This window comes from Phyllobates terribilis, unplaced genomic scaffold (genome assembly GCF_046119375.1).
Source record: "Phyllobates terribilis strain yellow unplaced genomic scaffold, ASM4611937v1 Scaffold_5__5_contigs__length_657084704, whole genome shotgun sequence".
NCBI lineage: Eukaryota > Metazoa > Chordata > Amphibia > Anura > Dendrobatidae > Phyllobates > Phyllobates terribilis.
Window position 1 is genome coordinate 480,222,084 of NW_027362765.1, and position 15,742 is coordinate 480,237,825.

The 15,742-nt window shown below is 42.0% G+C and overlaps 1 protein-coding gene across 1 annotated transcript in view; it reads left to right on the forward strand.

Annotated features, from left to right (window-relative positions):
* Positions 1–15,742, forward strand: part of PCDH15 (protocadherin related 15) — a 2,836,044-nt gene that overhangs the window by 1,841,876 nt on the left and 978,426 nt on the right. The window contains exon 19 of the mRNA XM_073685487.1: positions 12,354–12,662. Within this exon, the coding sequence (XP_073541588.1) occupies positions 12,354–12,662 (309 nt within the window). The remainder of the gene's footprint in view (positions 1–12,353; positions 12,663–15,742) is intronic.

A 15,742-nucleotide genomic window follows, 5' to 3' on the forward strand; every position in this document is an offset into this window, starting at 1 on the left:
CTGCCTTGTCCCATTGGTGATTGTGAAAGGTGATGAAAATGTTCTGACGCGCCCCCTGGACCTTGGGACACCCGGAGCCGGACCCTTTTTGGTGGATGCTGGTGGTTGTAGTCTCCGTGGCGGCGACCCGGTTCCCTGTCTCAGGGCGGTCAAACCAGTGGCGGAACTATTTATATGGTTTTGATGTTTAAATGTCCGACTACGCCACCCGTGGATTGCGGTCAGAGTGAACCGCCGCTCCAGGGCAGACCGCTGAGGCTGGTGTTGTGGGTGCAGCAGAGCGTAGCATAACTCCCCACGGGAGGAGTATAGCCTCAGGGCAGTGTATGCGGAGAATGGGGGTGATGGTGCAGGGCAGCAGCAGTAATGACACGGAGTCAGTGATGCAGTCCAGGGCCTTTACTCACAGTTCTTATTATCCAGACCACGTCTGCAGGTAACGGCTGCCCACGTCGTACTGTGCTCACCAGGTGAGGGGCTCAGACAACTCCCAGATAACTTTGGAGCGCTTCACAGGACCCCCTTTGTGTGTCCTTTGTCTGGCCTTTCTTACCAACCCTTCTGTCCGGCTGCCTCGGGCCTCCTCTTGGTAAACTTGGCGCCAGTTTCCCTGACCCTATGTGGTGCCTTCCTAGCGGGTGTAGCGAGGGGCTGCGCCACATAAAATGTCACAGCCTACTGTTTCTAGCTGAGGGTCGTTTCCTGCCTCCACTAGTTTCGGGGACCTGTCTCCCCCTTTGGCCTGACCCCTCCACGCAGGTGGATTCGAGCGTGCGGTGGCGACTCGCCCGTCCGCACCCCTGGGATCCCTTCGTTCCTCATTCCTGGAGCCTTCTCCGCTCCTCTTCCTTCCTTCTTCCTCTTCCAGTCCTGGGCCTCTGTTACTAGGCCCGCCTCCAGAGCAGAGCCCATGCAGAGCCCCTGCTCCCTGCCACTTCTGCTCAGACTTCTCTGCACTGAACTAAGATGGTGCCCACCTTTTATACTCCCTTCTCAATGCACCCAGGAACTGCTTCCTCCCTGCTCCTGCACTACAGGGTTCCCCTTCCTCAGTGTTCCCTCCCCCACTCCAGCCAGGGACAGGGACTGTCGTGCCCATCTCAGGGGCATATTGGTCGCCCTGCCCCACGGCAATGTGGTGTAATGCATGCAAGTGTCGGGTCCTGATCCACACTACATCCTTACCTGAGAGTGAGATATCACACCTCTGGGTGAGGTGCAATACCTCTGTAGCAACCGAGCCCTCAGGGTGCTACAGTTCCATTTATCTTCAGCCTAGGTGACGTATTGCGATACAGGGCCGTGATTTTGGCTATAAAAGGGTCCCCTAGACCCCTACCCCAAGCTTTTTAAGAGAATCATATATGGCGTGCCAGGAGACTCTATGGAATGCTTTCTCAGCATCCAACGAGAGTATCTAATTACAAATTTTTAACTGCATCTAGCCCAGGAAATACTTTGTGCCTAGTAGCAGTGTCTGCTAGTCAGCGGATTATCCCGGCTGTTAAGCAAGCTACACCACCTGTAGTTTGGACACTTAATTTTTTCAAAGGTAATGCTTCGGGACCACGGGATACTCAGTGAAGAGCATCCGGAGGCACCCCAAGGCATAGGGGCTGGGACTGGCAGTAGGATGCCTTGTGGTGGACAGCCGAGCTCGATCCTTATAAAAGCTTTTTAACTGCAGCAGCTTTAGTGGACGATACTGGAGCTGGAATTACGCGGCTCCAATAGATCCTTGTAAATGGATTTAAAGTGTATTCATTCAAATTAGATAGACAATTTAAATTAAAAAGCTTAGAGCTGCCTCCACCACAGGGGGGCTCGCTCGACCCACCAGCGGACAGGCACCAGTATTGGGAGAGGGGGGCTGGCCGTCAGGGTTCACCGCAGCTCTGGCACAAACCCGGCGACGCGGAGGTGGCACGGGCAGGAGCGGACTGAACGTGTCGGCTTCTCACTTTTTGAATTTTAGAAGGGCATGACATGCCTATATCTGTGTCTCCCCCTCCTTTTACTCCTCCACCTCTTTTCTTTTCGCATGACTATATGTACTTGTCACTTTTCCATGTGTTAGTTGTGTCTTCTGAGCAGTTTGTCAGCTTTTGGACGCCTTTGAAGGTGTTTTCTGTGTGTTTCTATGTGTTTTTGTTTGCCTGCCATTGGTTTTAACGGTGTTCGAAGGTGTTCGACGAACAGTTCGACGAACAGTTCGTCGAACACACGGGTGTTCGACGAACCGAACCGAACTCGAACACTACGGGGGTGGCTCAACACTAGTTTTTACTAGCCTAGAAGAGAACACCCCACATAAACATGTTCACTGTAAGGGTACATTTCCTCCACATATGAGAAAAAACTGACTGATTATTCTGATCAGACTTTGATCAGAGTTTGATCAGAGTGACATCAAGTTTTTTTTCGGACATGGAGAGAAAAAACAAATTTTCTTCACCTTGTCCTTTGTCTGTCCATGAAAATAGGACCACACTAGGATGTCATCCACGTGCTGACCAATCTTTTCCAAGGACCCATAGACTTGCATTGCCAATTTTGATCTGAACCCTTGAGACAAAATCAGACATGACTTAGATTTTTTACACAGACCACTTGTTTCGAGAAAAAAAATTGACATATGCGCAACCACACAGAATATCACAGGTATGAATGCTATCTGTGGCAGTACTCGTACCATGGGTAGCGCTCATTCGAGAAAATTGGTCGTGTGCATGAGCCCTAATTTTGAGCTATCAAATTTTTTAGCTCAGTCCTTTACAGCAATTTATTAGCCTGTAAAAAAATACTTTTAAAGTGACAGCATATTTTGTACTTACAGTTCCCTTATGCGGCTTCCCAGGATACATTTAAATTATCTCTACATGCTGGTGACTTTAATGTAACTACATATTACATTGTCGTTAATAAATTGCATTTCATTAGTTTTCAACTTTGTGCAACCAAACTAAAATATTTTCCACTAAATGCTATATATTAACATTTTCCAAGAGAAAACACAAAATAACTTTAACATTTAATAAACTTTAACATTAATAAAAAAAAATTCAATTTTCCATTTCGCTAAGATGCTATTTATGTACCTGTTCCTACACTATAGGCAATTAAACTGTTTTCCAATTATTTTGTTGCACTTATATAATCTGAAGATTTGTCAGAGATATACAGAGATGAAGACATGGCAGCAAATAACTGCACGGCAAGCGAAAACACAATAGCAAAGCATCTGAAAAAATAATAACTGTACCTTCACAATGTGACAAGGATATTTTAGTATTGTCATTTGATTTGAGGCCAGTATTGAACTGTACCATGAAGCACCGGTTTGCAGATTTTATTACTAATAAATATTGTTGTGTTATTTACCATTAAATCTCCAGTATGGCCGCAATGTAAGTAATATGCTGAGCTATGCATGACATTCAACAAGATTAAATTTGTGCTGCATATTAAATCTTAGCCAAACGTGTCAATTATCGAATCTGTTGAACAATTGCGGAGTGAGGTTTGCTTTGGATGGGTCATCTTGTTATGCTCCTCTGATTATCATCTATTGCTATTTATGGGCACTGATCCCGCAGTGTCCGATGTGACATTACACCAGCAGGCAATGATCAAAAAGCTTCCTAACAGCAGGAACGTGGGATATATGCATGCAGTAATAAGTTATAAAACTCATTACAATTTAATTACTGTGCGAGTTACTGTTAAATACGGAATATAGAACACACTTGTGGGTGGATCATTAGAGCATCCAGGGGAATCAGTAATGGATATTGAACTCAAGTTGACTTCTAAAGAAATCGGACTGTGCATCAAAAATCATGAGACAAAACCCGGCGTCTTTTCACTAACTGAAGTCTAAAGAGGCTACCAAACTGATACGATTAAAACAAACTCCCATGAAGATTAATTTTTTATCAATCTGTGTATATGTGCAAGTAATGTAGTATGTATATGTTTATATACTCACCTACTGCCATCTTCTCCGAGATACAGCACCGTTCTGCTTCTCTTCTCAGTGGCATCATAACTCTTCAGATTATCCTGATCACTTTATTCTCTATGAGTGAGCCGGAAGTCTCTTTTGCAATAAAAACTTATGAAGCCTCGTTCTGACGCTCCATAGACTTAAATAGTAAAAGTCACTTGCGTGTTACACAAAGTGCAGAGTGACCCAGAGAGTCTGCAGAGCGGCGACGTCACTGAGAAGAGGAGCAGAACAATGCTAGATCCCAAAGAAGGTGGCAGTAGATGGGTAAATAAACACGTACACACTATAGTACATACAGTTCAAACCAGAAGTTTACATACACTATATAAAAATACTCATATTCATGTTTTTCTCAATATCTGACATGAAGTCAGGATAAACCTTTCCATTTTAGGTAAATTAAAATTACCATAATTTTTAATATTTGCCAAATGCCAGACTAATGAGAGAGAGAGAATGTTTTAAGGCATTTTTATTACTTACTGAAAAGTCAAAAGTTTACATACATTTCATTAGTATTTGGTACCATTGCCCTTAAACTGAATGACTTGAGTCAAATTTTTGGAATATCCTTCCACAAGCTTCTCACAATAGTTGGTCAGAATTTTGGCCCATTCCTCCTGACACAACTGATGTAACTGATCCAGGTTTGTAGGTCACCTTGCTCGCACCGGCCTTTGCAGCTTTGTCTATACATTTTCAATAGAATTGAGATCAGGACTTTGTGATGGCCACTCCAAAACTTTGACTTTGTTATCCTTAAGCCACTTTTTTAACATTTTGGCTGTATGCTTTGGGTCATTGTCCATTTGTAAGACCTATTTCCGCCCAAGCTTTATCTTCCTGGCTGATGTCTTGAGATGTTGCTTCAGTATTGCCACATAATCTTCTTTTCTCATAATGCCATTTATTTTGTGAAATGCAGCAGTCCCTCTTGCAGCAAAACAACCCCACAACATGATGCTGCCACCCCCGTGTTTCACATTTGTGATGGTGTTCTTAGGCTTCCAAGCTTCTCCCTTTTCCCTCCAAATGTAACGATGGTCATTATGCCCAAAAGTTACATTTTAGTTTCATCAGACCACAGAACATGTCTCCAGAAATTAAGGTCTTTGTTCCTATTTGCATTTGCAAACATTAATTTGGCTTTTCTATGATTCTTTTGGAGTAATGGCTTCATCCTGGAAGAGTTACCGTTCAGCCCATGTTGATACAGTACTCGTTCCACTGAGGTTATTGACACAATCTTACCAGCTTCCGCCATCATCTTCACAAGGTCTTTTGCTTTTGTCCTTGGGTTGATATGTACATGTCGGACCAAAGCACGTTCATCTCTGAGAGACAGAACCCTTCCCCTTCCTGAGCGGTATGATGGCTGGACATTCCCATCTTGTTTTTACTTGCGTATAATTGTTTGTACAGATGATCGAGGAAGCTTCAGGTATCTTGAAATTGTACCCAAGGATAAGCCAGACTTTTGCAAGTCCACAATTCTCTTCCTGATATCTTGGCTGATTTCTTTATACTTTCCCATGATGCCACACAAAGAAGTAGTGTGTTTCATGTGTGCATTAAAATACATCCACAGATGTGTCTCTAATTAACTCAGATGTTGCCAAAAAAACTATCAGAAGCTTCCAAACACATGATATCATCATATGGGCAGTTCAGAATTGTTTAAATGCATAGTAAAATTAGTGTATGTAAACTTTTGACATTGCAGTAAGTAATAAAAATGCCTTAAAACATTCTCTCTCTGTCATTATTCTGGCATTTGGCAAATATTAAAGATTATGGTAATCCTAATTGACCTAAAACAGAAAGGTTTATTGTCATTTCATGTCAAATATTGAGAAAAACATGCATATGTGTCTTATAATATAGTGTATGTAAACTATTGGTTTAAACTGTTTGTACAGATTTATTAAAAAAAATAATCTTGCCAGCAGGGCTAATTAAAATCAATACAAACAGGTCTTGTTTGGATTTTAGGATCCCAAGGATATACAAAGACAGTAGAAAGTCCATCTATGAGTCTAGGAGGAGAAAAGGAGTATATTCACATAAGATATCTATTGACCAAAAGATCATTCTGCCCAAAGCTAATGCATATCCCCCAACTCCTCTATAGAGATGAGCGGTGTTCGACTAGAACTGTTCGCCAATCTCAAATTCGAGCTGTTTTGGGCGGTGTTCGAGTTGTTCGATGAACCCGAACGATTTGCAAAAAATTCGGCTGTTCGAGGTTATGTTCGATAACTGTTCGTGCACCAAAAGCGTGTCCTGCATGTCTGGCGCTATTTAGAGCACCAATCATGCAGGGATTGTCTGCCACTCACTGTAATGCCACAGCCATGGTGGTTGTGGCATTACAGTGATTGCCCAAATCGATGGGAACAGTGCCAACAGTGAAACATGAAAAGCCGGCAATTCAGCAGCGGCATACACCTGTACCCAACAATTTAGAACCGAAAGAATAGAGCTTCACACATAGATTAGATAGATATAAACATGTCAGCCACATATATACGAAGTACAGTGAAAGTGCTGCTTACTGTACTTGTCATTTAGCGTAAAGGATTTATCAAAAAAAATAATAGTGTTTTCATGCACCGTCTCTTTAAAAAAGCCGGCCGGCAATTCAGCAGCGGTACCCGACAATTTATAACAGACAGAATAGAGCTTCACACATAGATTAGATAGATAGAAACATGTCAGCCACATATATACGAAGTACAGTGACAGTGTTGCTTACTGTACTTGTCATTTAGCGTAAAGGATTTATCAAAAAAAATAATAGTGTTTTCATGCACTGTCTCTTTAAAAAAGCCGGCCGGGAATTCAGCAGCGGTACCCGACAATTTATAACAGACAGAATAGAGCTTCACACATAGATTAGATAGATAGAAACATGTCAGTCACATATATATGAAGTACAGTGATAGTGTTGGTTACTGTACTTGTCATTTAGTATTAAAATAAAGGATTTATTATTAAAAAAATTGGCGTCGGGTTCCCCTTAATTTTAGGCTCTAGCGGAGGTTAAGCAGACGGCTGGGGCAGATGTTTGAAGCCTGGGAAGGGGGTAATACCCACGGAGCTTCCCAGGCTACTAATATCAGCCCCCAGCTGAATACATAGCCTTTACTAGCTATTAAAATGGGGGACCCCCCCAAAAAAATGACGTGGGGTCCCCCCTAATTTAATAGCTAGCAAAGGCTAGGCAGACAGCTGGGGGCTGATATTAATAGCCCAGGAAGGGAGCCATGAATATTGGCCCCCTCCCAGGCTAGAAACACCAGCCGTCAGCCGCCCCAGAAATGGCGCATTCATAGGATGCGCCAATTCTGGCACTTAGCCTCGCTCTTCCACGCTGCCCTGGTGCGGTGGCAGGGGGTAATAGGGTTGGGGTTGATGTCAGCTTATAATGCCAGCTGACATCAAGCCCAGGTTAGTAATGGAGAGGCGTCTATAAGACACCCCCATTACTAACCCCATAGTCAAAGTTAAAAAAAACACAAACACCCAGATTAAAGTCCTTTAATTGAAATAAAGACACAATTCTTTATTGTTCTAAATTAAACCATACTTACCATCACACCCATTCCAGCTGAAGCCAACGATCTCCTGCAATAAAAGAAAAATAATAAACCAACCTCATCCTTACCTTTCCATGGTTCCCATGACAGCTTCAGCTCTGCTACATCGAGATGACTGGCTGGACCGCAGCAGAACGCTGCCATCCAGTCTGTCATCCCGCAGACACTGAGAAGCGCAGGCATGCTTGCGCTCCTCACTGTCTCGCTGTGACGGCATCCAGATGAGCCGAGGTCATGTCCAGGAGGTGAGCTGAGTTCATTGGACATGAGCTCACCTCATGCACATCACTGACAGCGTGGGAGAATTCTCCTGCACTCAGCACTTCAGCGTGAGAATTTTCCCACGCTGTCAGTGACGTGCATGAGGTGAGCCGAGTTCATTGGACATGAACTCGGCTCATCTGGATGTCGTCACAGACAGACGCTGAGCAGCGCAAGCAAGCCTGCGCTTCTCAGTGTCTGCGGGATGACAGGCTGGATGGCAGCATTCTGCTGCGGTCCAGCCTGTCATCTCGATGTAGCAGAGCTGAAGCTGTCGTGGGAACCATGGAAAGGTAAGGATGAGGTTGCTTTATTATTTTTCTTTTATTGCAGGAGATCGTTGGCTTCAGCTGGAATGGGCGTGATGGTAAGTATGGTTTAATTTAGAACAATAAAGGATTGTGTCTTTATTTCAATTAAAGGACTTTATTCTGGGTGTTTGTGTTTTTTTAACTTTGACTATGGGGTTAGTAATGGGGGTGTCTTATAGACGCCTCTCCATTACTAACCTGGGCTTGATGTCAGCTGGCATTATAAGCTGACATCAACCCCAACCCTATTACCCCCTGCCACCGCACCAGGGCAGCGTGGAAGAGCGAGGCTAAGTGCCAGAATTGGCGCATCCTATGAATGCGCTATTTCTGGGGCGGCTGACGGCTGGTGTTTCTAGCCTGGGAGGGGGCCAATATTCATGGCTCCCTTCCTGGGCTATTAATATCAGCCCCCAGCTGTCTGCCTAGCCTTTGCTAGCTATTAAATTAGGGGGGACCCCACGTCATTTTTTTTGGGGGTCCCCCATTTTAATAGCTAGTAAAGGCTATGTATTCAGCTGGGGGCTGATATTAGTAGCCTGGGAAGCTCCGTGGGTATTACCCCCTTCCCAGGCTTCAAACATCTGCCCCAGCCGTCTGCTTAACCTCCGCTAGAGCCTAAAATTAAGGGGAACCCCACGCCAATTTTTTTAATAATAAATCCTTTATTTTAATACTAAATGACAAGTACAGTAACCAACACTATCACTGTACTTCATATATATGTGACTGACATGTTTCTATCTATCTAATCTATGTGTGATGCTCTATCTTTCTGTTCTAAATTGTCAGGTACCGCTGCTGAATTGCCGGCCGGCTTTTTTAAAGAGACAGTGCATGAAAACACTATTATTTTTTTAAATAAATCCTTTACACTAAATGACAAGTACAGTAAGCAACACTATCACTGTACTTATTATATATGTGACTGACATGTTTCTATCTATCTAATCTATGTGTGAAGCTCTATTCTTTCTGTTCTAAATTGTCGGGTACAGATGCTGAATTGCCGGCCGGCTTTTTTAAAGAGACGGTGCATGAAAACACTAATATTTTTTTTAATAAATCCTTTACACTAAATGACAAGTGCAGTAACCAACACTGTCACTGTGCTTCTTATATGTGTGACTGACATGTTTCTATCTATCTAATCTATGTGTGATGCTCTATTCCTTCTTGTCTAAATTGTCGGGTACCGGTGTATGCCGCTGCTGAATTTGCCGGCCGGCTTTTTTAAAGAGAGTGTCTTCTGAGCAGTTTGTCAGCTTTTGGACACCTTTGCAGGTGTTTTCTATATGTTTCTATGTGTTTTTGTTTGCCTGCCATTGGTTTTAACGGTGTTCGACGGTGTTCTAAGGTGTTCGACGAACAGTTCGACGAACAGTTCCTCGATCATCCCGGTGTTCGACGAACCGAACCGAACCCGAACACTACGGGGGTGGCTCAACACTACTCCTCTATACACAGGAAAACTTGGTTCAGTTGAGCATTTCTATGTTATTCGTGTGAGACAGCCACTGTTAGACTCATCTAGCAGCATCTTAACTTTGGGTAGAACAAAATGAATAGCCATTGGAAATCCATTATGCTGGATCCTTCTCTCTCCTGACTCATGAGCTCAAAGCAACTGCCCAAGGAGCTCAGGGACAGAATTGTGGCAAGGCACAGATCTGGCTAAGGTTACAAAAGAATTTCTGCATTACTCAAGGTTCCTAAGAGCACAGTGACCTCCAAAATCCTTAAATGGAAGAAGTTTGGGACCACCAGAAGTCTTCCTAGACCTGGCCATCCATCCAAACTGAGCAATCATGGTAGAAGATCGTTGGTGAGAGAGGTAAAGAAGAACCCCAAGATCACTGTGGCTGAGCTCCAGAGATGCAGTAGGGAGATGGGAGAAAGTTCCACAAAGTCAACTATCACTGCAGCCCTCCACCAATTGGACCTTTAAGGCAGAGTGGTCTGATGGAAGCCTCTCCTCAGTGCAAGACATATGAAAGCTCGCATAGAATTTGCTCAAAAACACATGAAGGACTCCCAGACTATGAGAAATAAGATTCTCTGGTCTGATGAGATGAAGATAGAACTTTTTAGTGGTTGTAGCATCATGGTTAGGGTTTTTTTTTTTTTGCAGCTGCAGGTCCAGGATGACTGGTTGTAATTGAAGGAAACATGAATGCGGCCAAGTACAGATATATCCTGGATGAAAACCTCTTCCCGAGTGCTCTGGACCTCAGACTTTGCCGAAGATTCACCTTACAACAAGACAATGACCCTAAACACACAGCTAAAATAACAAAAGAGTGGCTTCAGAACAACTCTGTCACCATTCTTGACTGGCCCAGCCAGAGTTCTGACCTAAATCCAATTGAGCATCTCTGGAGAGACCTGAAAATGGCTGTCCACCAACGTTCACCATCCAACCTGACGCAACTGGAGAGGATCTGCAAGGAAGAATGGCAGAGGATCCCCAAATCCAGGTGTGAAAAACTTGCTCCATCATTCCCAAGAAGACTCATGTCTGTACTAGCTCAAAAGGGTGCTTCTACTCGATACTGAGCAAAGAGTCTGAATACTTATGACTATGTGATATTTCAGTTTTCCTTTTTTTAATACATTTGCAAAAAGTCTACATTACTGTTTTTTTTCAGTGAAGATGGGGTGCAAAGAGTACATAAATGAGAAAATAAATGAACTCTTTAGAATTTACCAAATGGCTGCAATGAAACAACGAGTGAAAAATTTAAAGGGGTCTGAATACTTTCCGTACCCACTTATGTATATATATATATATATATATATAAATATATGACACATGGTATTGATGGTACAATTGACATATAATAAAGTGTATTAGACTAAATAAAAATCAAGTGTAAAGGGAAAGGGTATTCCCATATATAGCTACAATCAATCAGTTAGCGTACACTCAAGCGTAATGTAAAGAAAATGGGCTGAATACATACTTAAATGGCAGCAGGAACTCACTTGGGATGCACCCACCCAATGCGCGTTTCGGTGGTGCCTTATTCAGGGTATTTAACATGTCTGCCTATTGAACCGATATTGGTGGGTTTGGTAAATTTTACTCTATTATGCATGGGGTCCTAAAACATTATATCACTTGATATACTGTAATTACTTCCTGAAAAGCAAATCTGCTTGCAATATCACTTCTACTGTCCAATATGTAAGTGGGAAAGTTTGTAACTTAGGCATGGCCGCCATCAGAGCCATAAACGTATAGCGGCTAAAAAAAGGTTTCACACTTTGCCGCTATCCACAATCTGGGAATATCTTCACATGACCCACATATTGGCATTTGTACTGAATGGATGAGCTTTATTTGATAAGCAATAATGTGATTATATTCATTTCACAGGCCTCAGTTAAAGGGAACTTGACAGCTTATATGTAGTTTCTGATCCACGGGCAGCTAATATCAGATGGTGGCTGCATGATTTCAGCCATGTATGTTTGACTTTTAATTTCTACAGCATTTTAGAGAAAAATATAGTTTAAAAGCTTTTGAGGAATAAGACACATGAGAGACTATATTGGAGGGGGGGTCCCAGAATATATGGGATTGGGGGTCCCCAGGGTTTTCTCTCTGCTCACTTTAACTGAGACCTTTCATTCCAGGGCAGGGGGCTGCCTTTCCAACTAGTCTTCAGGGCGGATTGATCCCCTGCAGCTTTTAAACTATATTTTTCACTGAAGCACCGCTGTGTTTCATAATCAAACATACATGGCTGAAATCATGCAGCCAGTGTCTGATACATGCTGCCCATGGATCAGGCGCCATGTATTTGACGCTTGCACAGTATTTTTTCTTTTTCCTTGATGCATTTATTTTTGGCTGAAAATCATTTTATCAAATGTTTCTCATTTACATTTTTGGTTTTTACAGACTCTTGGTTTCACTGCACACTGCTGTCTGCTGAATGAGTTAACTGTGAATCCTACAGTGAGGTCGACATATACAGACATATACATTTTACAATAGAAAGAAGTCCATAAGTCTCTTCTTCCACCTCACGTTTCATTCCCTCAGCAAACATATTGTTCATTACCCATTACTTACGATAGAAAATTGCAGTAATACTGCATTGAGTATTCTACAGCAGTCTTACAATGAATTTCATTATTAACCTTATTTTATTTTTCTCCATTTAGGCAACAGATCCTGATGCTGGAGTCAATGGTCAAGTTCGTTATAGCCTGGCAAACCTCAATAATGTTTTCCGGATCACATCCAATGGCAGTATTTATACGTCTGTAAAGCTGGACAGGGAAATAAGAGACTATTATGAACTCATTGTTGAGGCAACAGATGGAGCCCCCACCGACCCTCGCCGCTCTACAATAACACTGGCTATTAAGGTTATTGATATTGACGACAATAGCCCTGTATTTACCAATGCCCCATATGCGGTGTCTGTACCAGAGAACATGATGCCAGGAACTGTTTTTCTACAAGTTCAGGTGAGTTACGGAGCTTATAAAGACATAATATTGTTATATTTCTGCACCATTATTTATTCTATTTTATTTTTGTATTTTGCTACATATTCTACAGTACTTACAAGCAGATTCTTAACGATTGTGTTATTACTGAATTACCATTGGCAACAATACAGTGTTACTACAGCAAGAATCCATTATATTAGGGAACTGCCCTTGATGAATCATAAAGGATAGTGTCACGCACAGTGTAGGAAAGACAAAGTGCAACACGAAGGGATGAGGGGAAGAGAGCCCAAACACTAAGGACAGAGGGGGTGGAGACCTCCTAGGCTCATCTGATATTACCCTGTCCTTCCCTACCATACCTGTATTGGTTGCTCACCAATTGCCGAGCAGGAACCTAAAACCCTGTGATATGAGTGCTAGTCAGTCCCCACTAACACTAAAGACAGCAAGGGGAGACAGACATGGGGGAAGTAGCTTAGCTTGAGTTGACTTCAGAGAGATTGTACACACGTCCTCTTGACACCAGAGAGGAAGTAAGAACTGCACTTGCTCCAAGCCTTCACGAGGGATCATGTGAATATCACCGGCACCTCCCTTTAGCAACAGCCAGTATTTAAACACCCAGCCTGGGTGTCAATTAGCCGGATGGAGGTAGCCGCTGACTCCTAGAGTGAGACAGCTAAGAAGGTGTCTGTAACGCCAATCGAAGAGATCTTCTGCAACCAACTGCAGGGAGACTGTCTGTCACTTCTGACACACCCGTGACAGATAGTCAGAGTATCTCCAAATGGTTACCTAAATGTATTGGCAAAATTCATCAGCCATCAGGTGCCTTTAAAAGCCCCGAATGTTACATATACCATTATAATATATCGAGGAAGATTGAAAATTCTCAAGCTTTGTAACTAGTATTGTTTCTTTTCATCAGCATTCTAACAACACTAAAGGAGCTGGAACTTTTCCCTCACCTCACAGGATAGATTGCTCATGCAAAGTCTCCCTTCACCCTCCATTACCTGCAAATGATCCCAGGGTCTCTGCTTTATAGAGCATAGAAAAGTACAGTATATTATACACTGATGATGTAATAGTATTTCTGCTCTTAATCCATCTGTTTTTAAGAACATTAGAAAAATTCAGTGACCAAAGGAGTAAATATGCACGTAATGTCCAAAAAATATTTTTTTACATGCTTAGTTGTATTAATAGTTAATAATATGGTAGGAAACTTTTAAATCTAAATATTAGGAATTTTAATCTTAAGTACACTCATCCGTGTTCACTGCAAAAGAACAGTAACAGCCAGATTCTGGTTTTATAAAACATTCATTGTACATGAGAAAGCAGCAGGAACAGACAATATAATATTGATTGAGGAAACACTGGGAATTACATGAACTTTAGACCAGGGTTACACTAAAAAGTCAATAAATACTGGTGAAGTAAAGAAAAACAGAAACTTGGATATGAAAAGAAAGAGGGATCTGTCCTAATTGTGTGCACTGTATACAATCGAGCATCCATCTCCAAGTAGCTTCTATAAGATATAAAATAATTTCTGTAAGACTATAATCATTCAATATCCCAATATCCAAAACATTCCACCTAGGACATATGGGGAGAAACAATAACAGTGGAGGAAGAAGCGCACAATAGAGTAAAATCCTAATATACTGTAGAAGATGGATTGTACAATAGGTTTGGCTCATCTGTGATGGTTGTGAACAGACACAACCACTGTAAAGGTTCAAATAACCGGCTGCCAGTGCTTCATGGCTGGGGGAGAAATCCACCAGATGGAAGTTTTCCAAACTAAGATAAAAATCATGTTTAAAATTGCCTGTGCTGCAGGAAAAGAAATCTCTTGCTGCATATTCTTGAAGGTTCTTTCACAACCTCTATGCTTTTCAATGTCATACCGGCATCTTTCTCAAGTGTAAAAAAAACAACTACTGATAACTCATACTGGACACAGGACATTTAAAGACTAAAATGGGCACCAAGGAGCTTAGGTAACATCCCCTGTGAGGGGGTTAGAGTTCAAATTCAAAAAGAGAGGGAGGGCTGCTTCCTGGTAATGGAATAACAAAGAGGTGACCTTAGCAAAGGCAGTACGGTGGCTCAATGGTTAGCACTGCAGCCTTGTGGTGTCAGGGTCCTGTGTTCAAATCCCACCAAGGACAACATCTGCAAGGAGTTTGTATGTTCTCACTGTGTTTGCATGAGTTTCCTCCAAGTTCTGTGTTTTTTTCCCACATTCCAAAGATTTAGATTGTGAGCCCCAATGGGGACAGTGCCGATAATATCTGTAAAGCGCTGTGGAATTAATGGCGCTATATGAGTGAGTAAAATAAATAAATATTGAAGGGTAGTAAAGAATGTAAAAATACTTTAAAAGAAAATTGAAAATATATTTAACAAAAGATAGCTGAGCACTAAAGGTATCAGTGAAAGGAAAATGCTGAAGGGGTAATTGAGATTGAGGAAAAGAATGTGCAGGAGAAGGTGGAACTAGAACTCTATTTCAATTGGAGAAGATTAGTGTCTAGAGCCAAGTTGATAGTTAATGATGAAGCATGAAAATGATAAAATAGGGGTTTGGGGAAGAGGTAAAAAAAAAATGGGAACATTGGTGAGAAGAAAAACACAGGTGGTAAGATCGAGCTGATGTTTAACTTGCCAGCTCTTATAAGAAAGGCTTAGGATTGAAAACAGAAGGATGTTAAAAAACATTTTGTGTGATTAAAAATATACAGTGGTGGCCAAAAGTATTGGCACCCCTGCAATTCTGTCAGATAATACTCAGTTTCTTCCTGAAAATTATTGCAATCACAAATTCTTTGGTATTATTATCTTCATTTAATTTGTCTTCAATGAAAAAACACAAAAAGAATTGTCCTAAAGCCAAATTGGATACAATTCCACACCAAACCTAAAAAAGGGGTTGGACAAAAGTATTGGCACTGTTTGAAAAATCATGTGATGGTTCTCTAGTTCGTGTAATTAACAGCACCTGTAACTTACCTGTGGCACCTAACTGGTGTTGGCAATAACTAAATCACACTTGCAGCCAGTTAACATGGATTAAAGTT